Source organism: Saccostrea cucullata, unplaced genomic scaffold (assembly GCF_032062105.1).
Source record: "Saccostrea cucullata isolate Sc308-1 unplaced genomic scaffold, CSIRO_AGI_Scuc_v1 ctg365, whole genome shotgun sequence".
Classification (NCBI taxonomy): domain Eukaryota; kingdom Metazoa; phylum Mollusca; class Bivalvia; order Ostreida; family Ostreidae; genus Saccostrea; species Saccostrea cuccullata.
In genome coordinates, this window is record NW_026936150.1 from 370,801 (window position 1) to 398,679 (window position 27,879).

The 27,879-nt window shown below is 33.9% G+C and overlaps 2 protein-coding genes across 2 annotated transcripts in view; both read right to left on the reverse strand.

Annotated features, from left to right (window-relative positions):
• Nucleotides 1-27,879, reverse strand: part of LOC134244916 (sushi domain-containing protein 2-like) — a 55,710-nt gene that overhangs the window by 16,232 nt on the left and 11,599 nt on the right. The gene's annotated exons all lie outside the window — the stretch shown is intronic.
• On the reverse strand, nucleotides 379-24,679 carry LOC134244911 (protein mesh-like). The gene is made up of 16 exons (XM_062727150.1): nucleotides 24,268-24,679; nucleotides 23,880-24,173; nucleotides 23,567-23,704; nucleotides 22,818-22,980; nucleotides 18,678-18,944; nucleotides 10,829-10,971; nucleotides 10,494-10,636; nucleotides 10,114-10,386; nucleotides 5,604-5,884; nucleotides 5,136-5,279; nucleotides 4,875-5,033; nucleotides 4,643-4,792; nucleotides 4,274-4,399; nucleotides 3,018-3,263; nucleotides 2,446-2,896; nucleotides 379-1,370 (listed from the first exon to the last, which is right to left on the reverse strand). The coding sequence occupies exons 1-16, from the start codon at nucleotides 24,457-24,459 to the stop codon at nucleotides 1,244-1,246; spliced, it is 3,297 nt and encodes a 1,098-aa protein (XP_062583134.1). The 5' UTR covers nucleotides 24,460-24,679; the 3' UTR covers nucleotides 379-1,243.

The window sequence follows — 27,879 nt, forward strand, 5'->3', positions numbered from 1 at the left end:
GAATGTTCCAGTGAAAACTAAATCACACGATTTTTTAAAATCTACGAAAAATAGTTACAGATTCTAATGGACCAAATAGCTTACCTGATTGTCACACCCTCAGGATCTACGGGGCTAGACAAGTCTACATTTATGTGAAAGCTTCATTGTATCGGATAGAAACCAAAATTAGTGATCATAGTTTTTAAAGCATTGAATTGTACTGGAATGAAAAACATATCATTTTCTTATGATCAGGAATGAATAATTAATCATAAGAATATGAAAGAATCCTGCTGTCGAGTAGCTTCAAGTGTTGTAAGTATGTCCCCGGGTGATCAAAGTTTTCCACGGTGGCATAAAGATAAAGTTTGTTCAATTAGAACTGGACTAGAAAAATTTAAAACTTAATTGAAAGCTTTATTGCAAAGTACAGATTCAAGTCTATTCAAACACAATAACCTGCAATAGGTTGAAGCCACACATCACGCGTTTTTATATGAATAAAAATATTCTTTACAAGTCTTTTGGACAAGTCAAGTTGAAACTCCTATAAAGCTTTTTCTTACGTAATGCAATGACCACAAACGGAAGGGTTGGGCCTCAAAAGGCAAAGTTGCAGGATAAATTAAAAAGAATCTATTTTTTTCTCAGGAACACAAAAGACAAATCTGGAATGGATTCTCAAGTTATGTAGATTTGAGCGTGATCATAAGCAATACCCAGAACATCCTTTTATGTCTACAGAACACTCCCATTCATCTTCCAAAATACGAATTGTCTATTGCATCAAAAGTAAGAAAAGTTATAAGTAATATTTGACATAGCATAGTCCTACAGTTAGAAGATAGGGTTAATTTTGTAAATAATGACCACTAAGAATGGAAACAGATAGATCCAATAAACACTCTCTGAATCCAAAGAGATAAAGAAAAAAGGAAGCAGAAAAAAAAAAACAATTCAAGATTTGAATCATTTAATTTCAAAAGTAAAAGATATTTGCATACTTGATACGCTAATGGGAATAACAAATACTGATTTTAATATCGCCCTCTTCATCTCATATCCAATCTCCCTAGAAATATATATTTTGGTTAAAAACAAGGTTTATTTTCAGCAAAACATAACAGCAAACTGAACATTCTTATAAAGTGTATACAAAAAAGTAAATAAAAAAAGTATCATTTCTATTCAAAATCTTACACTTGTAGAATAAAATGTCAATGAAGATTTCATTTTCTAATATTTAAGTTGTAAAAAGTAATTAACTTGCAGGAGACATTGATTTATCAACATTCATTTGAGATAACTCTGCACTTAAACCTTCTTCCTGGGCTTCTTGGGTGATCTTCGATGTTCCGATTCCAGAATGGATATTCAATTCCCTAAACCTGTAAATAAGAATGCATTAATCCTGCATTGTTAATTAATAGTGTGATAAATATAGGATATCCCAAGATTTTTAGTTAAATATGATTTTTATCGAACGAGTTGTGTGTTGTTGTTTTTTTTTTTATCCCTGAGCCTTGGGGGAGGGGTAAAACGCGCAACAAGTTGGATAAAAGTCACATCTAACTAAATCACGGGAGATTCTTTTCATCCCATGTTTAATAATTCACAACCAAAATATTACACTGTTTTTGTATAGGATTCCAATTTATTTTACTTCATCAAACTAACGCATAAACTATTGCGACGTCATATTTGTACTTAAGTGTGGGATATGAAAAAAAAAAAAGAAAATGAGTCATACAACGGGATAAAAGGGAAAACATGGGATTAAAAAAATGACAATAGCGAATTGTGATCGCTAGTCCAGCAGAGCAGGTGGAAGCATTTTTTAATTTTAATATTTGTAACATTTGATAAGGTTTTCTATTTGTACCAATAACAAAGATCAATTCATTTGAATAACACAGAACTTTGATTTTCCAATGTTTAAAAATATTTGAAATGATTTAAAACATTCAATTTTTTATACTAACGAGAAAAACTGAAAAGGCACATTCATATTGTATTATTAAATCATAAATTAAAATAACATATTGTCTGATCAATATGAAAATATATCAATCAAAAATATCAAGTAATAGCATAGTTTAAAGGATTAAGTAATATTTATCCAATCTCTCTTTTTCTAATCGTTATTTGATTGATTGATTGTATAATGTTTAACGTCCCTCTCCAGAATATTTCACTGATATGGAGACGTCACCATTGCCGGTGAAGGGCTGCAAATTTAGGCCTATGCTCGGCACTTACGGCCTTTGAGCAGGGAGGGATCTTTATCGTGCCACACCTGCTGTGACACGGGGCCTCGGTTTATACGGTCTCATCCGAAGGACTGCCCCATTTAGTCGCCTTTTACGACAAGCAAGGGGGTACTGAGGACCTATTCTAACCCCGATCCCCACGGGGGAATCGTTATTTGAAGATAATTATCAGGTATTATTAAACTCTACTTACCTCCGTCTCTTCATCATAGATATGAAAAGAACTACACAAAAGATGAAGATACAAAGAAGTGCCCCTCCAACTCCAATGTAGACGGGAACATTTGTTGAAGGTGTAGTGTCTGTACCTTTCGTACCCAGAGTGGAGGAAATAATTCCGCCATCTCCAGTGTACTCCGTAACATTCTCTAATAATGTGTTTTCTGTTCTATTTGGAATCCAAGTGATTGGTGAAGATGTGGACGAGGCGTTGGTTTGTTGATCTTTAACAACGCTATCATGTCGTAAACATGAAATATCTCCATAAGGTTCCCAGTACCCATTCTTGCATATAATATTTGTTGAACTGCCAGACAAACTGTATCCATCTCTGCAAATGAAGACGGCAGACGAGTTTTCTAGATTTCCATTGGTCGATTTCCACACGCCTCCAGCGACCGTTGGCAAGTCATCGCAAGTAATTACTGCAATAAAAATACATACTCAGTCTTCATAAGCAGATAAAATTCCGTTATTAAGATTTAGACTATCTAATATTAGGATAACGATGTAATTTATGTTTGATAAATATATACTTATTTTTACCTATCACAGCCGCCTGTTGAGATTCCTGAAACTGTTTCTGGAATGTTCGGGATTGTTTCGCTACTTCACGTGATCCCGTAACAGAGAAATCAAAGATACAATCTTTGTCTTCCCCACAAACCGCCCTCACTTCCTCTGTTACCGACACGGAGGATTCAAACACAGGACGGAATGATGGCTGATGATAGTCCGCAAAACTCTTACCAGGTTCATACGTGAACAGGGACTCCGTCTCGTTGATGGCCCCTATAATGATGAAATTATATAGTCAGCTAGTTTATTTGAGGGAGTGGTGAAGGTCTTTGTAAGCTGAAGACACTCTCTTGCATAAGAAGTTATGAACAAGAGACAAATTTTATTGGAAAAGATCGTGGTTATGTCAAAAATATTCCCATAAATTCAAAAGTTTGAACAGTAAGCTTAATAATGGGAATCTGTTACTATGGCCATTGATTTTAATCCGTAAATTAACGTAAGGCCCGTAATATCTGGGGCGACTTTGGAAGGGATCTTGCTTTCCTCTCCACCTTTATAACGTTACATTTTCACGATTAGGTTGAAAACCTTTAAGCTGCTTGCACCCCAGTCTGTTTCTCGAAGCATGAAACATATGGAGAAAACGAACAGTATTCAAAATCAAAAGTTCATAAAACAATACAAAACAGGAGCAGAGAAAACACGGGCCTCCAAAACATCAGAGTTGGGATCAGGTGCCATGAAGGAGTGAACATCCCCTGCCGACTGGTAAAACCCGCATGACGGGGTATACGGACCAGGTATTAAGGGCAGGGCTTTTTATCTAGGGGCTTAATGAAAGTAAATTGGAAAACAGTATGTTTAATTGTATGCAGCTTAACGTCTCTCTAGAGAATTTTGCACTTATATGGAGACGCCAACACTTGCCGGTGAAGAGCAAATTTCGTCCTATACTCGGCGCTTACGGTCATTAAGCAGTCAGAGGTCTTATTAGTGCCAGCACCTACTGCGATACTGAGCCTCGGTCTATATAGTCTCATATAAGGGACCGGTCTCCACTTCTCACAGAACTGTATGTTTGAAATCATCCAGCAACCAAAGATTATACATGAGTTCCTAATTTAGCCCTTATTGTATATCCTTTAATATTACCTTTAATATTACATTAGAAATGTTTACAAATATTAATCAAATATACATTTTAAAATTGTCCTTACGAAATATGTGGGGATAACGAACAGTTTTGCAAAAAAGATAACTAAAAGAAAAAAAAAACATACATGACATTCCAAACTTATTATATATCACGACATCGCTGGAATTCGGCGATAATAGTTGATCATCCGAGGAGAAAAGATCATTTGATGGGTTTTCATCATAATTTCCAAGCAGCCCTTTTAATTTTCCTTTAAATGGACAACACAAATTTTAGGAGTATGCAAATGCAATATAAAAATTAGAAATAAAGAAAAAAAAATAAATTTGATGTACATTGACTAATTAAAAGCTATAAAGAGCAAAAAAAACTATTTTATAGTATAAAGATGATTCAAAATTTATACAATGTCTTAAAATGAAGGAAATGATTTCTATATTATAGCCAACCTAACCAGTAATTATGACTTGACTCCTGCAATTCATATACAAACCTTTGATCTCATCCCCATGAACAATCGGTAGAATATTCATTATCCTCTTTGAGGCTTGGATATTAAAAGATATTTTGATATCTTTGAACATGACCATCAGTGAAGCGTCTGAACTATTGCTTTCAGCCGGGAGCAGGAGGATGGACACACCTAAAAATCAATGAATGATAAGAAAAAATGTAGCGTAGAACATTAGGTAGCGTCAATAAACTTAAAGTTTTTGGTTAAATACCGTTGAGATCCATCCAATTGGATTCTTCAAACACTAGAAGTTCAGAATTATGGAGAACATCAACTGTTCTGATCGAGTTAAGGTGAACTTCTACACGACCGGAACTATTTCCATACTCCATTACCACAGCCGTCGCTACAGTTGCAGGAACAAACGATCCTTTTTATAAATAAAAGTACTTCAAAGATGAAGATATTTTTTATAATCCATAGTACTTTTAAAAGCTAATGCCTCAAAAGAGGTAATCTCTTTTTATCTTACCGTCGTATTTTTTGAATTGCTCAAAGCGGACTTGGCTCTTAAATAGGTCATCCTCTGTGTATATGTACACGAACTCTCCGGCTCCGTTAAATGTATAACTGAGCCCGTCAAGGGTAGTCATATGAGGGTCACCGCTCGTTCTAGCTTAAAACCAATTAATGAGAATAATGGTATATATATATATATATATATATATATATATATATATATATATATATATATATATATATATATATATATATATATATATATATATATATATATTTAAATGGCGATTGTGTGCTTTTTGTGAGGAAAGTAAATTTCTTCTATCAATCAATTCTCTTAGAATATTCTTTGTAAACTTAGTTGATTGTTTTGCTGTATTCACAAAAGCAAGTGCTATTATAGTAGGGGATATACGGAGACAAAGTATATACTATCTCTTATTACACAAAGTTTAATATGTGACTTATTCAATTTAATTACCTAGCCTTGGAGGCTCGTAATTTTGACACGAGCTATAATTCCTTAATTTCAGATAATTTTGGCAGAGGCTGTACGTATCTTCTTTATCAGTAGTATCGTTCGCGGACGTCTGTGAAAAACGGCAACACTGCATAAACGGCATGACGTCATAGTAAAAGTTGCTGACGTAAGGAACACCCTCAACATAGTGATATCGTTGCTGTGTACCTCCTTCTTCTACCCTGGAGTCTATTAGATTCCCATTTGCATTATAACAACAAACGTTGTCACTGCCTCCTTTGCTTTCCAAAAATGAAAATTGAAATAACTAAACTCGTATCTGAATTAAATTTTGATACAAGTGATATAATTGATAAACGTTGTAAAATAATTATTTTGAATAATTAAACAATTAAATAAATCATGAACAATACATTCAGATGCAATCTAAAATGAAACTAGATGCTGTCATGAGACAGTAATACCCGTAGATAATATGATCTATGAGCCTCACATATGTATTTTGAATACTTAATTCATTACCAGTCTGAAATAACAGAATTTAATTAATGATTGAAGTAAATTACTTAAATAGATTCAGATAAATATTTTGCCAATAATTTGGAACTTTTTAAATTTACTTTCTCAACGACATAAAATATTATTTTAGTACAAAGCGTTTTTGATGAATTTATCAAAATGTGCAAACTGATTTTAGTACTTGCTCGGGAAAAAAACCCATTGAAAATACAACCCGATTAATTTGTCAATGCATATCTTTCTTTCTCTCCTCTCCCCCCCCCCACACACACACTCTCTCACTCTCACATTTTTTAAAAATACACCTAGATGACAAAGTTATGTTAAAACATAGTTTATTATGATAGTTTGAAATTTGTTCTTGTACTAGACAGTTTTACGTGTGAACATCTTATTTTCTACATTCACATTGGGTTTGCGTCACCCATTATCATATTTATAGATATCACCTCTCGGCACACCTCGGCCGATTCATACTGACAACGGAATCAGCAAAGGTTTGTCGAATGAGATTATTTAGCACATGTATGCTGACGATGCAGTGTGGTCAGTTAAAATCATTTGTGTTTTAATTGGTTTACATGGATTATATTTCATGAATTCGTTGTCACGACCTATGACATTCGGTAAGTACAAGATTTAGTATAGATTGCATAAAATAAATAAATGCAAATGGTTAGGTTGAAGTTCAAAAAGGGTCAAAGATCATCGCATGCCACAGTCGACAAATATCACATTGTCAAGTTATCTCCCGTTGCGGACATTCAGTATATACAGACGCAGATCCAGAATTTTTTTTCAGAAAGGGGGGGGGGGGTATCACACCTCAGTCAAAAAAATCAGCCCAAGATTTCCTGAGAAGCAAATAAAAAATAATAATAAAAACAATGATGGTGGAGTCCCTGTTTTCTAAGGGGGAGGATGTCCAAAGTCATTTTTATTCTCTACAGTACATAGTCTTATTTAAATAACTGCTAATTCCATGGGGGGAGGGGTGTCTGATCTCCCTAGCCACTGACTCCCTGTACCTGAAATGACAATTGATCTTATGACTCCATAATAGTAGAAAATTTTTTCATTTGACTACTAGTATATATACATATTTTGTTTCCTATGTTTATGTATGTTTGTCTGTTCACGGAAACTTTAACCTTGCCCATATTTTTTAAGTGGATTGGGCTATACACATGGCTTCAATATTTCATAGGTAAATTTCTTTTGGCAAAACCTTTTAATGGGTACCACCAATTTTGACCTCTTGATCTCTTGACCTTGGAGTTTGACCCACTTTTACAAGAAAAATACCTTAAACTTGGCCTAAGTTTTGAACAGGTGGTACTAGGACTTTCATACTCTAACATGTGTAATCATTGTGAACTTTCAACAGGTATAATTATTTTTGACCTAGACCTTAGAGTTGAACCCAATTTAACTTTAACCTTGGCAATAACTTTTGAACAGGTGAGGAAGTTCTAGGGATTTCTTTCTTTTTTCACATGTGTATTCCTTGTGACAGGACTTTCCCTTTGATACCAACAATTTTGACCCTTTGACCTTGACCTTGGAGTTTGACTTACATTTGAAAAACTTCAACCTTTGCCAAAAGCTGCCATAACAGTTGCTGTCACAACAATCAAACAAATTACTAAAAAAACACAGTATACATGTACATATTTTATATTCAACAGATATACATCTGGTCATATCTCTAGTTCTCCCTTGAATGAGACATGGTGATATAAATTTTAAAAAATAATTATGATAAGAGTTGAAAAGGTTGTGAATATTAAAATATACTAAGCTCTGCGGATGAATTATATATACCAGTTTAGCTTTATTTTGCTACCCAAAGCACCTTGATTAACTATTTATAAGCATACTGTTTTCTGAAATGTACCGATTTCTGTTGTCCATCTGTTTGTCTGCAAACTTTTCACATTAACTTCTTAAGAACCACTGGGCCAATTTCAACCAATTTACATTTAAATATGCAGGGGACTTTTTCCAACATAAATCTTCTTCTCAAGAACAGCAAAGACATTTATTGTCCCCCATTTTTGCCAAAGGTAGGGTACATTAAATCTCATTTGTTTGTCAATCTGCCCATCTGTCACAATAAATTTAACCTTGGTCATCATGGTCATATATTTTGAATGAGAAGAGACAAGACTTTTATATTAAACATGTGTATTAGTATTAAATGGGACAATACCATTCTAAATACACTATGATTTTCATTACCCATGACCTTGAAGTTTGACCTAATTTCATTAACAAATTAATTGCTTTGAATTGATCATTTTGAAAGATAAATGAAAGGGCATTCATATTACCTGTGATAAGACCTTTCCAAATGTATCATGACTTTTTGACTCTGTGACCTTGACCTTGAAGTTTAACTTAGTTTTCATTAATGTTGTATTTCCTTTTCATTGAGAAGAGATTCGACTTTCACATTTCAAGTGAACATTACCAATAACAAGATGCTCCCAACATGTTATGATTTTTTACCCCTTGACCTTGATGTTTTAACAAAATTTCAAAAGAGTGAACTCTCCCAAAAGAGGATAAGACCACTGTTTAAAACAAAAAAGGAGTTTAGGGAAGACTGGGCTTTTTCCATAAAAAACGTCATTTTTCGACCCTCATTTGACCCCCCGAGCAAAATCAAAATTCCGAAACCTAACTGCACATCTACATGACCCTACCAACCATCTCCCAAAAGATGATTAGGCTGCTGAATAAAATGTAAGAGGAGTTCATGAAAGATGGGGCTTTTAGCATAAAAAACGTCATTTTTCGACCCCCATTTGACTCCCTGCGGCAAAATCAAAATTCAGAAATTTTACTACACATCTGCATGACCCCACCAACCATCTCCCAAAAGATGATTAGGCTGCTGAGTAAAATGTAAGAGGAGTTCAGGGAAGAAGGGTCTTTTTGCATTAAAAAAGTCATTTTTCGACACCCATTTGACGCCCCAGGGCAAAATCAAAATTCCGAAAACCTTACTGCACATCTTCATGACACCACCAACCATCTCCCAAAAGATGATTAGGCTCCTGAGTAAAATGTAAGAGGAGTTCAGGGAAAACGGGGCTTTTTGCATAAAAAAACATCATTTTTCGACCCCCATTTGACCCTCCGGGGGAAAATCAAAATTCCGAAACCTTACTGCACATCTACATTATCCCACCAACCATCTTCCAAAAGATGATTAGGCTGCTGAATAAAATGTAAAAGGAGTTCAGGGAAGACGGAGCTTTTTGCTTAAAAAACGTCATTTTTCGACCCCCATTTGACCCCACGGGGCAAAATCAAAATTCCAAAAGCTTACTGCACATCTACATGACCCCACCAACCATCTCCCAAAAGATGATTAAGCTACTGTGTAAAATGTAGGAGGAGTTCAGGGAAGAAAAGTGTGACAGACGGACGGACGGACATGAGTAACAACAATATACCCGAACTTTCTTTAGAAAGTGCGGGTATAAAAAGTGTAGATAATGAACATTAATGAATTCAAACTAAAACACCTACAAACAACACTAAAGTGAATATGGCATGAAAATTTTAACCCCGAAATTTTCTGAGGTCGTTCAGATGCTTAGGAGGAGTAAGTATTCCAAGTCAAACGTTCAGAACCGCCGTAAAACGTTACGTAATGAGCAGGTAGACAGAATAATCCTTAGTCTCGAGTTTTCAGAAAATGACTAAAAACGTTGATTGAAATATATATTCCCTAAATATATATTCCCTTTTATCTTTTTAAAACAATCCAATGCTTTATAGTATATTTTACAAGCTAGATCGCCTTAAGGGAAATGTAACTTTTGAAATGCTCAGATTGTGTCACTTATTCATTATATTACCAAAAGTCCCGTTTGCTACGTAATGATAAATGAGTAAAGAAAAATAACTGGTACTAGAAATGTCATGTGGACGAACAAATGATTATCAAAATCAATAGAATATTTTGTTAGGTAAATACCTTGGTCTTGGAAGTCTTACACAATGTTGCGCATCACGTCTATAGCGACAGTTAACTTTTGTATTTCTTTCCTTTTGGAACATGTTGCAATCAGGATCAGGTTGATATTTTACGTTGTCTACACGAGCCTGCTGTATCGTACATGGACAGGGTTCACCGGGGTCCACTGCTGGAAAGGAACTTTCCGAATTGATCCATTTTTTACAGATCTGTCGGGCTTCTTCTCCTGATTGGGATATTAGGAAAACATCAGACCATATTCCAGGGGATGGCCTACAAAAATTTAATTCCTTTTTTGCAAGTGCACACATTAATGAGTGTGCGTTTATCAATTGCAATGATATATGTCAAATATGGAGTCCAAAATAATATAAACTTACATTCCCCTTCTTTTTACACGTGACTTAATCTGAAGTAAGGCGACTTGCTGAGTTATGTTGAAATTAAAGTTTGTCGTACCAATTGAATTTGAAATATTTGTTATTGTATTTAAGGATTCGAAGTCCAATTTTCCATTTTTTTCCTGAAATAAGAATAAAACTGATTTTAAGTTGATTTATCACCATGGTATTTTTAATTTACATTTGATGTGATGTATTTCAATTAATATAAGAAATATGACTTTTAAAAAATTACAATTATCTAGCAGTAAAATGTTTATAAAAACATATTTAAAAACAAGAAAAATTCAAAATTTAATGTGGGTATAAATTACCTTCAGTGCGTGTACTTCAAGATCGACCGTGCTACTATTTTCTAGTTCCGGTATATCATTTTTCCACGATATTGACTGTGAACCATTTCTCCAATTGTCCGGGTCATTTCGAATTACATTAGCTTTGCAAAAGACTGGATTCACTGCAATGATTTAGACATTGTAAAAAAACATGATAATCGCAAGAAAAATCATAGTCGAACACAGATACTTTGATCCAACGTGATTAACGTAAATTAAGTTAATTTGGAAACAAACATTTTTAAAATAAAAAATCAAAGTGCTGAAAGTACTGAAACGAGTTGATGGTTGTTCAAGCTTATAAATTGAACACTGCTTTACTGATAAGGAAATGAAATTGCCATTTAAAAATTGCAGAAATTTAGACTTCCATTTGATTTCTGATGTCAAGTTCATGAGATGATGCACTGTATTATTAAATCCCATAAACAAATAATGTCATGTGAAATAATAAGGAAAGCATTTCTTTTTACATTATAATTATACATTTATTGTGTATTAGTGCCCTATTTTAACAAATGAAATGAAACGCTCTTTCATACCTACAGTGTATCATGGTACAACAGTATCTGAATGTCCTTAATGTGGATACAGCAAAAGTAATATCTCGTTAAAACAAGAGGCCCATGGGCCACATCGCTCACCTGAGTAACTTCGGTGATGCAGTTCTTTACCAGATTCCCTCTCTTTCTTTACCTATGATGCCCACTAACCCCTTCCCTTTTATGATTTTTAAAATTTAGAATCTACACAACCCAAGGATGCTTCCACATAAGTTTCAGCTTTCCAGACTCAGTGGTTCTAGGTTGAGAAGAAGATTTTTAATTTTGTTCTATATATTTCTATGTAAAAATTGGATTCCCTATTGTGGCCCCGCCCTACCCCCGGGGGTCATGATTTTAAACAATTCAATATCTACACTACCCAAGGATGCTTCCACATAAGATTCAGCTTTCCAGACTCAGTGGTTCTAGCTTGAGAAGAAGATTTTTAATTTTGTTCTATATATTTCTATGTAAAAATTGGATTCCCTATTGTGGCCCCGCCCTACCCCCGGGGGTCATGATTTTAAACAATTCAATATCTACACTACCCAAGGATGCTTCCACATAAGTTTCAGCTTTCCCACCCCTACTAATGTGTTCGGAACCTTTTATTTTTCGGTGTTCTGTAAATTATAAAACCCGATGAGTTCAGAGTAGCTCTGGCAGTGGATCTGGCGAGAGTTAGCGAGACTTCAGCGAGATAGGGTAAATTATTCACGGAAATGTGGCTAGGAAGTGACTAGCACGTGGAGGCATGGTAAACAAAAAAGTTATGTTGCGTTTCAGTTTTCACCACCCTAGAATATGATAATGTCTGTAGAAATGTATTTCAATCAATCGATCTCTCTTTCATTCATTCAAACTTAAATAAGTTTTCTCCATAGTACAATCTTCGGCAGTCATGAATTAAAATTTCTTTTTGGACAAATATTTTTGCATGGGAACCGGGACTATATTTTTTGGCGTCAGATTAGCAAATGAGGCACCAGCATGATTTTAACTGACCAATCAGCTGAATGGGTATTGCATTATGGGTTACTATGAATACTACAGGAATTTTACGCTTGAAAAAAAAGGAAAATCTTAAGGTAAATGAAAAGCATTTTTAAAAATATTAGTTTCATGCTCATAATGACAAACAATTCATTTGTTTAATAAGCGGTGGAAGTCTAGGTTTCTGAAAGTCGTACTGCAAAAGCGATTTGCGTCTGTATTAATTCCTTTGTTGTACTATCGGTGAATACAATTGCCAGGTGAATTCCCTGACCGAACACGTGATCACGAACGTAAACAAAGTTTTGTCCATTTAAATGCATAGAAGATGCTGCTCGTTTTCCTTACCATTGAAGCGCTGGTATTCTGAACTGGACACAAACTACGTTTTCTTGAACATTTCTTTTCAGTTAACAACAAATTAAAAACGCCCCTAACATCTTTCATAGTTTTTTTTTTATCTTTGTATTTTGTTCGTAAGAATATTTTTGTTATTTTGCAGTCCATTGACATGATCCTAAATTGACCTGAACTACGTGTTCGAAATAAAATGTAAACATGTATTTGGTGTAAACGTTGCTACAATGAAGCGCATTGAAGTGGTAAAATTTTCCGTTTGGGTGAAAAGTTCTGAGTCATGTTTTGAACGCCAATAATAACATAATGACACGCCCATTTCTTTAGAAACGAAAAAGGAATATTCGTCGTAGTTTTAGGACACCCCATTCTTCGCGACAAGCATCATGATTTACACTGAATTGGAGCTTTAAAAAAAAATTAGAAGAGGGAGTTAGAGACTCCCCGCTTCTGTAAAACACAAATTGCAACGAATATGTACATATTTTTTTAACTTATCATGTCTATTGAAGTTACCACAACACATGTTTCGGTCGGACACGTGTTTACTTGGTGTTTATTTAGATCCTTAATTTGATTGGCTATTATATTTATGGAAAACCTGTTCTACAGGTATTTGAAGAAACAACTTGACTGTTTTATCCATTTCTAAAGAAATGGGCGTGTCATAAGATGACAATAAACACTCTAAAAATAGCTCAAAACGTTCCATTCGAACGGAAAATTTTACCACTTCAATGCGCTTCATTGTATTCATTCAACGATTGTTCAGTTGCTCGTGGTAAGATCCTCTGTGCGCATTTATAACAATAGCCATATAAGGCAAACAAAGGTTCGTCAGTGTAGATGATAATACACATTTTTTACCAGCGAATCGGTCACTAGTGAGCTCTAATTTTCGCCGAAAAGTATAAGATATATTGTTATTTTAACACCCCCTCCTTAAGCCACCCTTTTTGTGATGAAAATCATGAAAGTCTTTCAGAAAGGTCTGGAAACATTTATTACAGGACATGTTTTCAAAAGAAACAGGCTATAGCAATATCATGTTTACTGCCAATTTTATTTATAAAACCGGTTCTACCCTATAACCTTTGAATAGATCAACCTAAATCACGTGTCTTGAATTTAAATCACAATAACATTAGTAGGGGTGTTTCCTGGCCCTGTGATTCTTGAGAAGAAGATTTTTAAAGCTTTGTTCTATATATTTCTATGTAAAACTTGGATTCTCTATTGTGGCCCCGCCCTACCCACGGGGGTCATGATTTTAACAATTAAATATCTAAACTACCCAAAGATGCTTCCACAGAAGTTTCAGCTTTCCTGGCCCAGAGGTTCTTGAGAAGAAGATTTTAAAAGCTTCGTTCTATATATTTCTATGTAAAACTTGGATTCCCTATTGTGGCCCGCCCTACCCCCCGGGGTCATGGTTTTAACAATTTAATATCTACACTACCCAAGGATGCTTTCACATAAGTTTCAGCTTTCCTTGCCCAGTGGTTCTTGATAAGAAGATTTTTAGTGACCCCGCCCTATTTTTGTTTTTTCTTGATTATCTCCCCTTGCAAGGGGACTTGACCCTTCATGTTAACAATTTAAACTTCCCATCACCCAAGGATGCTTTGTGCCAAGTTTGGTGAAAATTGGCCCATTGGTTCTTGAGAAGAAGTCGAAAATGTGAAAAGTTTACAGACAGACGGACGACGGACAAAATGTGATCAGAAAAGCTCACTTGAGCCTTCGGCTCAGGTGAGCTTAAATACTTTTCATTATCAATTTGACAATAACTATTGTTATATTTGGGACACAGGAGAAAACTAATAATTATACTCTTGAGCATATACACTTTACAACTGTTGCAAAAACACATGGTCACGGTAAAATATTTGTTGCATATCACAATAAGCTGTAAGATTTTTCTTTCATGACACACAATAGACACAAGTTGGACAACTGCATTTTTTTCCAATGTAAATTGTAGCTGAAATCGGTGTTGAAATTCACAAACATGAAGTTAATATGATATAAATAAACATATGCCACCAACATTTTCTTGAAAATAAAATTTCTGCTATCAAACTGCGGTTTAAAAATGGTATTGCTTCTAATTGATGTCACTACAAAGTACACACTCTGTACATCACCTGAGTATCTTGGCTTGAAAAAAAGAATATGTCAGTTCCATTTTAAGAAGTTTAACTTTATAAATGGTCTCAAGCTCCCCCCCGGGGGGGGGGAGGGGCATCATTTGAACAAAAATTAAGCTGTAACAAGTTTACAACACAACAGACAACAAAGAAATCGGATCAAAAAACTCATTAAAGCTTTTGACTCAGGTGAGCAAAAATGTGTTTCGCCATGCAATTTTAAAACAATTACAAATATAAAATTAGACAAGACAATGAACACAATAAATTGATACGAAATAAACTTTTTCCCAGAGGTGATTTTACAAGGAAAAGTTCTCAATATGAAGATACACATTCTTCATTTCACATTTGTTCCAGTTTTCAAGGGGAAGCTTGTCCTCCAAGTCATTCAAAAGACTGACAGCACAATTTTCTAATATATATCAATGCTTGAAATTGTTCTCCTACAACAGTAAGTTTATCAAATCTCCCAGCCATCCTTTATGCCCTGCCATTTGTGGTGTATACCTCTAGAAAAATAAAATATTTTACATTATCATTAAAACGACATATAAATAACAAGTACAATTGAAGATCTGAAGGGTATTTTATTTATTATTACATTTTAAATTCCTGGAGATGTTATCTGGCATTAGGGAACCCCCAACATGGTAGTGATGGAGTTAAATTTCTCCGGAATGAGAAATTAACCAACAAACCTCCAGAAGCAGTGAAAAAGGTTTCGTAAACAAATCCTTCCAGGAACCATTATGCTCTGGCCCTTATGGTTTATACTTCTAGAAAAATAACAAATTTTAAATTCTAAATTAAAACAACATACAAAATAACAAGTAAAATGGAAGATTTGAAGAGTATTTTATTCATTATGACATCTTAAATGTAAATCATCATCTTTCCAGAGCAATAAATTTAGATCACTTGAATTCCAATCGTCTGTAGGAATTCAAACCACTTCTTTATACAAAATGCTTACAAGTGCATTAGCAACACGTACACTGTCTACCTCTACTATCTTCTGAGAAATTGTTTCATGCTTGATGCATATCTGCTGCAATGCAAGTAATAGCTGAGACTGGCTTTGACAATTTTTCTTTGAACCTGATATTTTCCAGAAAATTTTGTATTTTTCTTTTTTGAGCCCTTGACATCATCAACATAATCATCTTTAAGACCATCAAAATCTCGATCTGATCTTTATTTTTTTTTTTTACATCTTAAATTGTTAATTCCACAGTTTAATGACACAGGATGCCTGTGTACTCGCATGTCATCCAGAACATGTGTATTTTTTTTCACATATTCCCATTTATGATTTTTTTTCTTTTATAATGAAAATTAATAAATTAGACACTTTCACCCTGTTATGTTACATGAAAAAAGTGGTCTATATTTTTCTGAAGCGATATGAGTAAACATAAATCAATTAAAATAACTTATTCCAGATTGATTATGAACAGGTGCGTGTGGTGGATTTTGATCCGCTCCTGGCTAAAATAAAAATGGCGTCGTTCCAACAGATGCTTCGTTCTCATCGTATTTTTCGTATGATACAACAAGTAGAAATATTATCTTGGATAATTTCGTTTCGTATCATTGCATGCAGAAAAATATTCATTCGATTTTCACTAAAACATGGCCGATTCTCTCAAGAAAGTGGAAATCTAGTAGAAATTTCAACATGTTCAATGGCATGTCCTGTCGCACGACTGCTGTTTTGTGTGTTTTCAAAGACTTGAAATAATATTTCTAGTGAGGCAGTTGCCTCATTACCACAATGGAAGCTACTTTTGCGGACAAAACACAGAGAAAAATTTATATAGAATCAGGCCCCTAAAGCCGCAAAAACAAGGTGGCGCTAATGTTTACTCGGTCAGTACCATACGAAGTCCTATCGATAAACTACTGGCTAAGTTTATATTTCAGAGCAACACGTGCAACTGTACTTAAATTTACATGTATTTACATTTACCATGTTTACGTACCTTCTAAAAATTTCCACTATAGTAAGCCTCCACAGTCCTGTCAATTTCTTTTGAAGTCACTGTTGTGCTGCCGATTTTGCGTGTTTTTGTTTACTAAGCAAAGTAGCATGGTGCGTATGAATATGAAAAAGTAGTTCATCTCTATGTTAGGCCTAATGTGCCATTTGCATAAATCCCAACGAACTTGGCACAGAAAAATTAACCAATGTTTTATGCAATTAGTTTGAAAATTTAAAAAATCGACAAGGCATATATGCACATATAGGAATATATGAAATGACGAAATACTTTATCATTCTTCGGCGGTTTAAAATGCACTATTTTTTTGTCAGACCGACACAATAAGGCATGTCAATGAAAATGTTATGGTACTTAAAAAATAAATTTCCTTTCAAAAAAGAAACATTGACATGTCTTCAATATATATGTTCGCTTTTATTTATGTGGAGTTTCTCAAGATGTGATACAATTCATCGTAGAAGGAACTGAATAAACGAGGTGTGTTTTTTGGTCAAAATTAGGTCAACATTTGTAAGAGCATAACTGAGTTGATGTCCATCAACTCGTAATCAAAGTAAACTCTACCATTTCTCTAATCACTCAAAAGTGTCTTGACAAAAACTGATAAAAGAGCATTTTCTACACTTTAAAATCTTTCAGACACGTTTTTTTCTTAACCCTTCCTGTTTTTTGAAGAGGAGTTTTTTATTTTAAGTTCTTTGCCCAGGCATTAAGATAAGATATATAACAGATGAGCAAATACTTCATTTTTTCCCATGATGTTGTAAAAAGAAATCCACAGAAATTTGATTTTTGAGCTTCATGGTTCGTGTTGAAATGAATTAAAAGGTTTTGATTGATTGATTGGTGTTTAACGCCGAGTCGGCAATATCCCGGTATTTCAGCCATATTTCGGCTAAATGGTTTTGGAAAGATGCGTTAATTGCAAAATGGAACCAAGATTTAATTAATAGAATTATTATATAGGTAATAAAAAGTCTCTAATAAAATACTACCGAAATCTAGAGAATTTTAGCGTTCAATATCTTGACATTTTATTTAACGCTAACCAAAATATTCCGAATACGAGCGTTGAATATCGAACGCCCCGTTGTAAACCAAAAAAGTCGTCTGGTCAAGTTCTCAGAGATAAATTAAAGAAAGGAAGTGGCATCTAGGTAAGATGTGTTTATTTTTCACACAAAATGAAATTATCTAATAAAAATTTAGTACGTATATGACCCATTAAAACCCAAAGAAGCAAATCATATAGCTCGGTAGGTTCATCAGAATGATACAATATTGATCACTTACAGGACAAACGTTAATTTGAATACTGATACTAAAAAATCATTAATCTGAGTTTTTTAGTTCGAATAATTATTATTAATATGAGGAAAATGTTTTAGCTATATAATAAAGGAGTTATTGAACTTATATTGGTGAATATTGGCACTCGATGGCGTTCAAATACACTCGCAAGCTCGTGCATTTGAACAGCCAACTTGTGCCATTATTCACCAATATTTATTCGATAACCCTATAGTATACTAACTTAATTATTCGTTTGCAATTTGATTTTGTTTTTATAAAATAAGTTGTTAAAAAAGTTGGTGCCATCTTCTGTTATTGATGCTGGCAAGCCAACGAGAAAATAAGTAAAATATTTAACTTCTGTGGAATTCTTCCGTTACTGAATTGGAGTCCTGTTCAAATTTTGATCTCTCCAGAACATGCTGATTCAAATAAATTGATGGTTTCTAGAGGTAAATATCCTTAAGTAAAATTAAATACTTACAAACAGTGTAGTGTCCTTTCAAATACGTGTCATTCATCCGTTTGGTTTTACTATGTAATGATACATGTACTGTGATTTCTCCAGTGGTGTCAAACCTAGGTGTGATGCAATAAAAGCTATACTGGTTCTTCTTCTCGCACGTCAAAGTCTTCCTTATTCCGTTGAACCTGACCTTAAAGACGTCGTACTGATCAATGCAAGGTCCACTCAATGTAAGATGCTGACCTCCAAACATAGGGCCGCTTCTCGGTGATATGATCATCGTCCCTGAAATTATAAGTAACTGGGAGTTTATTAGATGTCAATAAAATTGCTTTCAGATTACACAGCTTGCCAAAAATATTTTTTTTTGCCCAAATGTGCTCATACTTGACATGGTATTTAAGGGGGCCGACTATAGTTTTATTGTGTGAAAACTACAATAGCGAAACTCTTCATTTTTATACCATATATAACTTACATTAACTTCAGTGTACATGCAAAGTTTGTGGGAAATCTATTGTCCAGGTATTTTTTAGGGACCGTCTCAAAATACAGGTACATTTAATATAGGATTATATAGGAGAATGCCAATTTTTAGCACTTTAAAGCAAATTCTACAAATACTACAATAGACATTTTGTTCAAACTATAATATTTGATGAGTTATACTATATTATACAACATATGTAAGAAACACAAAATTCTACCGTCTTGTTACCAGAGGGGGCATCTCAAAATGCAAAAAATAGCAAATTTTACTATTTTTTATGGAGTATTACAAAATATGACGTACACAATGAATTCACATGAAAACATGATAAAAATATTGGAGATATTCTCAAATTTCTATGTTTGAAATTTCAAGAGCGTATGTTTATTACTTATTCCTTAATAAGATTTTATTACCCCTTTCTTTAAGAGCTACAGATTATCATAACGTCAAAAACACACTGCAACGACGTCAACCTACCTATTAATTGCAAAATCGGTTAAAAAACTAGTTATATCTTATTGTAATTACATTTTTATACCTATAATTTCTTAATTTTGTTTAATTTTAATAATTAAGCAAAAAAAGTTGCATTAAAACAGTAAATACGCGTCATTTTACTATGATGCGCGAAATATTGCGCAATGGAAACTATAGTCGGCCCCCTTAAAAGAATTGCTCTCAATTTTAAAGCGTAAGGGTTATTTATCTTAAAAAAAATTTAAATAGAATTGAAAAAGGCTATCGAGTAAATCACGATTTTTATTGTAAATCCAAGAGGTATTGTCCTGAAAGCTGCTATTTTTTAAAAACACAATTAGGGTTGATATATATTATTACTTACTACATTATATATACTACAATTTCTAAAACAAGGTAAATTCTTGACAAACAATTTGATAAAACAAAAATATCAGCAGTCTCGTTTTAAGTCATCATTTCGAATGATTGATTGATTGTATACTGTTTTACGTCCCTCTCCAGAATATTGCACTGATATGGAGACGTCACCATTGCCGGTGAAGGGCTGAAAATTTAGGCCTATGCTCGGCACTTACGGCCTTTGAGCAGGGAGGGATCTTTATCGTGCCACACCTGCTGTGACACGGGGCCTCGGTTTATACGGTCTCATCCGAAGGACCGCCCCATTTAGTCGCCTTTTACGACAAGCAAGGGGGTACTGAGGACCTATTCTAACCCGGATTCCCACGGGGCGTCATAATTTCGAATGTTCTATGGTCGATACAATGACCTTCTGAGCAAAAACAATTTATCATTGAGTCAAATGCTGATTGACGCTTTTCCTACTGATTGTTAGTTCATTATTTATACACTGAATTGACGACGGATTTTTCCGTTATTTCCTACGATGGCCGATATGAGCCGTCAAATTACAAGAGTAGCTCTATTATGTACGCAGAATTATTTGACTTTAATAGTATTTCCTGTATCATTTTGTACAAGTACACTTTGTCAAAAAGCATGTAATTGTAATATCAATTTATACATGTACAAATATTGAGACAAATACACTTGAGACTACTTAACATTTCTTAGATTTATTTGGACGGTTATCTAAAATCTTAGAAGGGACAAAATCAAAAACATGTGTTATCCGATTTTTCTTCTTTTTCTCCTGTTCCCTCCTCCCTCATTTTAGTTGTTTAATAAATGTTGTGTACCTTACTTTAATTGATCAAAAAAATGCAACGACATTGTTTTTTTTTATTTTGATCTCAAAATTATTTTTTTTTATCATAGAATATTTTGCTTCGATTTAGATTCCTCTTTTTTTTTTCAAATTCAACTGTCATGATAACAAAATCTTAACCTCCATTCGTAGCCCCAAAATACTGATTAGAGATTCCATAAACTATTGAGCTGCATCTTTATGTTATTTTTTTTCCAGCCAGATGAAAATATGTCCCTTGATCGAACGATTGAGAAAATATTCCTTAGATATCTGTAATTTGGGATGGAGACTGAAATAAATACACGTGTTTTTGTTTGTTTCTTTTTTTTTTTTGATTGAGGGTGGGTAAATGCATGTTAATGTTGTATTCCAATTCTTTTAATGATATTTAAAACAGCAAGACTGACTTTGATCTTACAAATATTTTCAGTGATCTTATCTGTCGGGTTTTTCCATTATTGAAGGCATATTTTGTGAGAGTCTTTTTTCCAATTCCATCGTAAATCACTGCATCTTTATATAAAACGTTATGTATTTCCTAGTTATATTTTTTCCTAGTTCCAATGAGAAAGAAAATAATGAAGAAAAAAGTAATATGGAAACAGGGCAAAGCATAGAATGAAAAATAAACATATTTTTTTACGCAGATCCCCAAGCACCAGATTTTCATCTGGCGTGAAAACAAACAATAAAGATGCAACTCCTTTGTTTCTGGAATCTTTCACCAGTATTTTTGGGCCTACAAATGAAGGTTAAGATTTTTTTTATTATTAAAGTTAGAGAATTAACAAAACCAAGAGGAATCTAAATAAAGACACTTTCAAATATTCTATGGTGAAAAAAATTAAATTTGAGATCAAAGACCAAAAACAACAAACCCCAATCTCATTTCATTTTGTGATCAATTAATGTAAGGTAAACAATATTAATTTAACAAGTAAAAATGAGAGGAACTGGAGGAAATAGAAGAAAAGTAGATACACTTGTTTTTGATTTTGTCCCTTCTTAGTATACAAATAATCTTCCCAATAAATCTAAGGAATGTTAAGTAGTCTCAAGTGTATTTTGTCTCAAGATTTGTACATGTACAAATTACTATTACAACTACATGTGTCTTGCCATTGACAAAGCTATACATGTACAAATTGATACAGGTAATTCTATTAAAGTCAAATAATTCTGCGTACATAATAGACAGTGGCGGATCCAGAAATTTTGAAAAGGAGGGGGGGGGCGACCTGTTTGAGGTCAGGGTAGGGGCCTACAGCCATACCAAAAAAAAAACCATTGATTTATCAAATATTGAAAAAAAATTTTGGACACAAAAGGGGGGCCCGGGCCCCCTTGGCCCCCTCTAAATCCGCCAGTGATAAAACTACTCTTACTTGTAATTTGGCGGCTCATATCGGCCATCATATTTTCCCGATCATGACAAGGAGCACACGACGGGTGTGACCGGTCGGAAGGGGATGCTCACTCCTCCATAGCACCTGATCCCACCTCTGATGTTTTGGAGGTTTTTTCTGCTCTTTAATTCTGTAATGTTAAATGGATTTTTGAGCTCGAATATTGTTCGTTATCTCCAAATACCGGTATTTCATGAGGTCCTTGTTTTCTCTGCCCCTATTTTGTCATGTTTTATGGACTTTTGATCTTGAATACTGTTTGTTATCTCTGCATGTTTCAAGCAAAAATTTAAAATTGAAAATTGATATGTATTTAGAATTGATAATCGATTTGCAAATGCAAAAATACAGATCAATGGTGAGAGTTTCTCAATTAAAATAAGTAAAGATGATGAACTGTAATCATTCTCTGAATAAAAGTATTTAAAAACTTATGTGACCGATCGGCAGGGGATGCTTACTACGTCCGTGTTTGCTCCTCTCCTATTTTGTGATGTTTAATGAACTTTTGAGCTTGAATACTGTTCATTATCTCCACATATTTCGTGTATAATGTTTTAATGCTTTACCTTTGGTGTTACATCCCCCTGTTATCACCTTCGACGAATCTATCCTGAAAACGAACTTTCCTGGTACATTGACATTGGTTTTCTCGTTTACCGTAATTATGTCTGGTGTTTGTGACCCATTAACTGCGTAAAACAACTTCCCATCACCGGCATTGAATCCTGCCTATTAATCATTATAAACTACTTTTTGTCAAGAATACATTAATAACAAAAACAAACATGTTGCATAATTTAATATATATATTTTTACTGACTTATCAGCTGTCAAATTTAATATATATGATCAATGGAAGTTAAGATAAAAGAGAAAAATATAGCATTTTAATGATAACCTATTTAATTCAAGAAAACACACATGCGCTAAACGGAAACTCGTAATGATTTCACTGATAACCTCTGTTTTTATCAATATCTCATTCCCAGAATGTGTCCTAATGTAACATTGTACAAACAACAAATTTGTTTAACATTTTTTTTAATTACAAACTTAAGATTATCGTGTAAAGACATTGAAAAGTGTAACATTAATCTTCATAAATACAAGGATAAGACTATCTAACTATTCAACCTTCAGAAGAAAATAGTAAAAATGGTAAAAATAGCGAATATCAATTGCAAAAAGTCTTAAGACAAAATATAAAATGAACAGTGCTTTATAAAAGGCTACCATGTTATTTTGTATAGAGCACTCACAATTCCACAGACAGACAGACAGCTAAACAGACTGAGAGACAGACAGACAAACCGACCTGAGCAGGCTTCCCTCCGAGTCCAGTGTCTTTGTCTCCCCCACTTCCCGTTCCGGTTGTCCATTCAATGTTTGCATAATTAAAAATAGCAAAGGAATGTTGTCCATTTGTAATCAGTACAGCTTGAAAGGTATTTTGCTTCAACAGATGATATTATAAGAATTAAATTGAAGAAGAAAGAATATCATCAGGGACATAAATCATGCAATGCGTTAAAATATATAATGGATACATACCATACGGAACTGATCACATGAAACGCAAGAAAAATAATTTTTAATTTATAGCACAAACAAAATGAAGAATTCATTACCTTTAAACATCCACTACTTGAACACCCATAAAAGGCGACATTATCCCACGTGGCTATAAAAACCCAAGCAGCATGAAAACGACCAAAGTCAGGAAAGTATGACTTGATTTCATGAGAAGCTTTGTCTAGAATATTGGGGTCTGTAGTTTCCCTGTACCGGACATGCCCCCCTTTAGTAGTATCCACGTCTCCCCAGAAGGGAGTGATAAGTCTACGGTCCCCGTCCAGCGGAAAAGGATCCGGAGTATATTGAGACACCGGGGTCAGAAATGAAATAGCACCATTGGTACTCACCTAACAGAAAACACATAAGTCTTTTTACAATCAATATTCTCTATCTTAAAAAGTCTCCGTACTTATGCAAAGACTTTGTACTTTACGAACTTACGATTAATTGGTCGTGTTGGTGGTTGAAAAATGGGAATTTAGCAGAAATTGAAATGTTAGGCGAGCTCCCGTCATCATTTTCAGGCATTGTCGTGTCACCCACGTCCTCACCAAAAGGATAGAAATCGGACACTCTCACTGTGTCCACAAAAACCAGACAATTTATCCCCAACAAATACAACAGGCACAACATATTCTGTCATGAACGTCTCAAGCAGCTCTTGTGTTGAAATCTTTTTGATTTAAAAAAAATTTCAGACGCATTCTGTCTTGCAAACGAACCAATGAAAAAAGAGCATCGCTTAAATGTTATGGAATTCCACATATTAATCATTTAGATGTCATTTTCATTTAAGTCGTTCGAGTTCTCTGAATTTGTTCCAAGTGATAGGAAACCGAAACCAGATGCTTCTGGACATGTTTCTTTATCAAATTGTGCTGCAATTTGATAGAGCCTAGGATATTTATAACATTCATTTCAAGGTCAATCTTCACTGAGCACTGAGTAATAGTATATATGATCAGTTCATTTTTCTATTGAATGACCAGATTTTCTGAAAGCTTCCGCATGTATTAAAAATATCTTCAAATTCCTTTAGAATTAATTTATCAATAACTCCTTGTATTTCTTAACCAAAGATTAGTAGTATTTGCCTTGAATTTTAATAAGAAGACTTTTTTATCACATTGTGCGATATTAATCTTGAAAAGGTAAAGAATACTTATTTGGCTTCGCTTTTTGGCTAACATTTTTGAGGAAGAAAATAAAATACTGTGAACGTAAATAATACAGATCACTTTTAAATAATAATTAAAATCTTAAGTTGTGCTTTTTCTATTTTGCACTTGTGAGAGGGGAATATACGAATAATTTTACTCATTTACAGATTAATTGCGGTAGAAAAAAAACAGTGCTTTGCTTCAATTACATTCATACCTATCTTTATTTCATTTGGAGACAGATACAATTTATTTGAAGAGAGTTATAACTTATTTGAAAAAAGTACAAATACGAAAATTGTTGATAGGTATAATTGATTTAAAATAGATGGAATTGAATTGAACTAAGGTATAATTGATTAATTTGATCTTCAATTCCTTTACAGAAGGCAATCATACTCGTAACATTCAGGCTAAAACTGAGAGAAACTCCCTGTTATAATTTTGTCCGTGAGCTTCGCAACTTTACGTCGATTTTACTCTCACACGCGTAGCATGGGAAAATGTAGCCAGTGTTTGTCGATACTTTCTTACAAACATTCACGTGTACCAAACCAGCTGGATTCTGTAAATTCTATCCTAATTCGAAAATTCGCGAGGGGATCTGTTGGCTTTAGAATATTTCAGTTACTCTCAACCATTAAGACTTCCGTCGGAAGGGTTGAATATTATTCCTGTGAGAAAGATAAATGCTCTGTAGAACTCAGTTCACGGGAGAATCAAGGCTGTTACTGATGCTCAAGAGAAATGAAAATTTTCTTTAAATTTTTGGGGGGTATCGACATATCAATTTCAATAATTCATGAATTATTAAAGTCACGCTAGATTTTGCTAACTTGTTGATAAAAGATGAATTAAAATATTTGATAACAATACTGGAAAAACTATCTAAATAACAGTTTTAATAGAATTCGAAAGTTTACTAAAGTATTCATTTCTTTTTTCTTTCAGTATTGTATTTGCCTTGACTTTTGATAAGACATTTTTGATCACATGTTTCGATATTAATTTGAAAAGTTAAAGAACACTTATTAGGCTTCAGGTTTTGACTAAAAGCTTTTATAAAAAAAGTGTGAAAGTAAATAATGCAGGTAACTTTTAAATAACCATTAACATCTAAGTAGTGCTTCATCTATTTTGCAATTGCGAGAGGGAAATATACGAATAATTTTCCTCATTTACAGATCAGTTGCAGTAGAAATAACAATGCTTTGCTTCAAGTACGTATACCTATCTTTATTTCATTTAGAGATATGTACAATTTATTTGACGATAGTTATAACTGATCTGAAAAAAGCATAAAAAATTTAATACCAGAATTGTTGATAGGTATGATTGATTTTAAATATATGGAATTGAATTGAACCTAGGTTTAATTGATTTATACATGTACCTTCATAGTTCCTAGTTTTAAATTAATTGTTCCAAACTTTAAATCAACTGTACATAATCTTCAAATGAAAAAAAGGTATAATTCAATTAAATCTATCTTTGATTGAATTGAACTTATCTGTCATGGAATCAAAAATAGCTATAACTAATTTGAACCTTGATTCTGTTATGAAATATATGGAGAGTTCAATTATGAAATATATGGAGATAAAAAACAGTATTCAAGCTCAAAAGTTCATAAAACAATACAAAATAGGAGCAGAGCAAACACGGACCTAAAAAAATCGGAGATAGGATCAGGTGTCATGGATGAGTGACATCTATTAAATGACAAGTAATTCATTAAGACCTGTCTTCAACTCAATTGCACCTTTCCTTATTTCCTTTTAGAAGATAGGTGCAATAGTTTGAAGATGAGTTCATTTTTACTTTTCTTTCCGTTCATTTAATAATTATACTCATATTCAAATCAATTATTCCTATATCCCAATGAATTGAACGTTAATTCAATTTAATCTCTTTTAAATTCATTTTGAGATTGTTACAATTAATATTATGATAGAACCTAGGTATATGTATAGGGTATGTATACCCCTTTTCGGTTTCCCAATAAGTCTGGTACGTCACACAGATATCCGTAGTACAACAATATCTAATACGTGCTGATTAGGCAGGTCATCCCAAGATCATGATGAGGTACAATGTGTATCAGTGAAACATATTGCTTCATATGCACAGTGAAATTTTTTCATTGACAGCCATTGATATTTCAATTGATATTTTTGCATACATGAGTAAATCAGACTAGTCAGTTCAAAAGAATATAGCGACAATAAATCAATTTAAACGAATAATGGCAAAAATGTCAACATTTCTCTGTGTTTTGTTCCATTGGTAGCTGAGTTAATGCAACACTGTTTTCCTCCGTATTACCAGTTTTGTGGAAAGCCAGAGATTTTTCATTAGAAAAGACTTTCCAATGACCACGCCTGAAAAATAAAAAACTGTTGAGCTGCAACTTTACACGTACTATAATATTTTTTTATTTTGGACCTATCAGCATTGATTAGGAGATAAACGATACACACCTTGCTTTTTGTCTTTGATATAGGATAAAAACCATGATAAATGCGATAAGTAGGAAAAGTCCAACCCCAACTCCTATGTAGATAGGTAACGTCGCATTCTGAGACATTTCCGGATTCATTGGGACACCTGCACCAGGCTGGGTACCAGGCAAGGTGGTTTGAAGACTGTTCAGTTGACAAGAAACGTTCTCATATCGTTCCCACCGCCCATTTTGGCATGAAACATTTCTTATGTTATCGGAAATCGTATATCCATCTCTGCAAACAAAAAAGGCAGACGAGTTTTCCAGATTCCCATTGGTTGATTCCCAGACTCCACCAGGTATTGTTGGCAAATCATCGCATGTCACCACTGTAATGAAAGTGTATACGTGTTTGGAGATGGGGTAAAAACTCAGGATGGCTATTCTAGC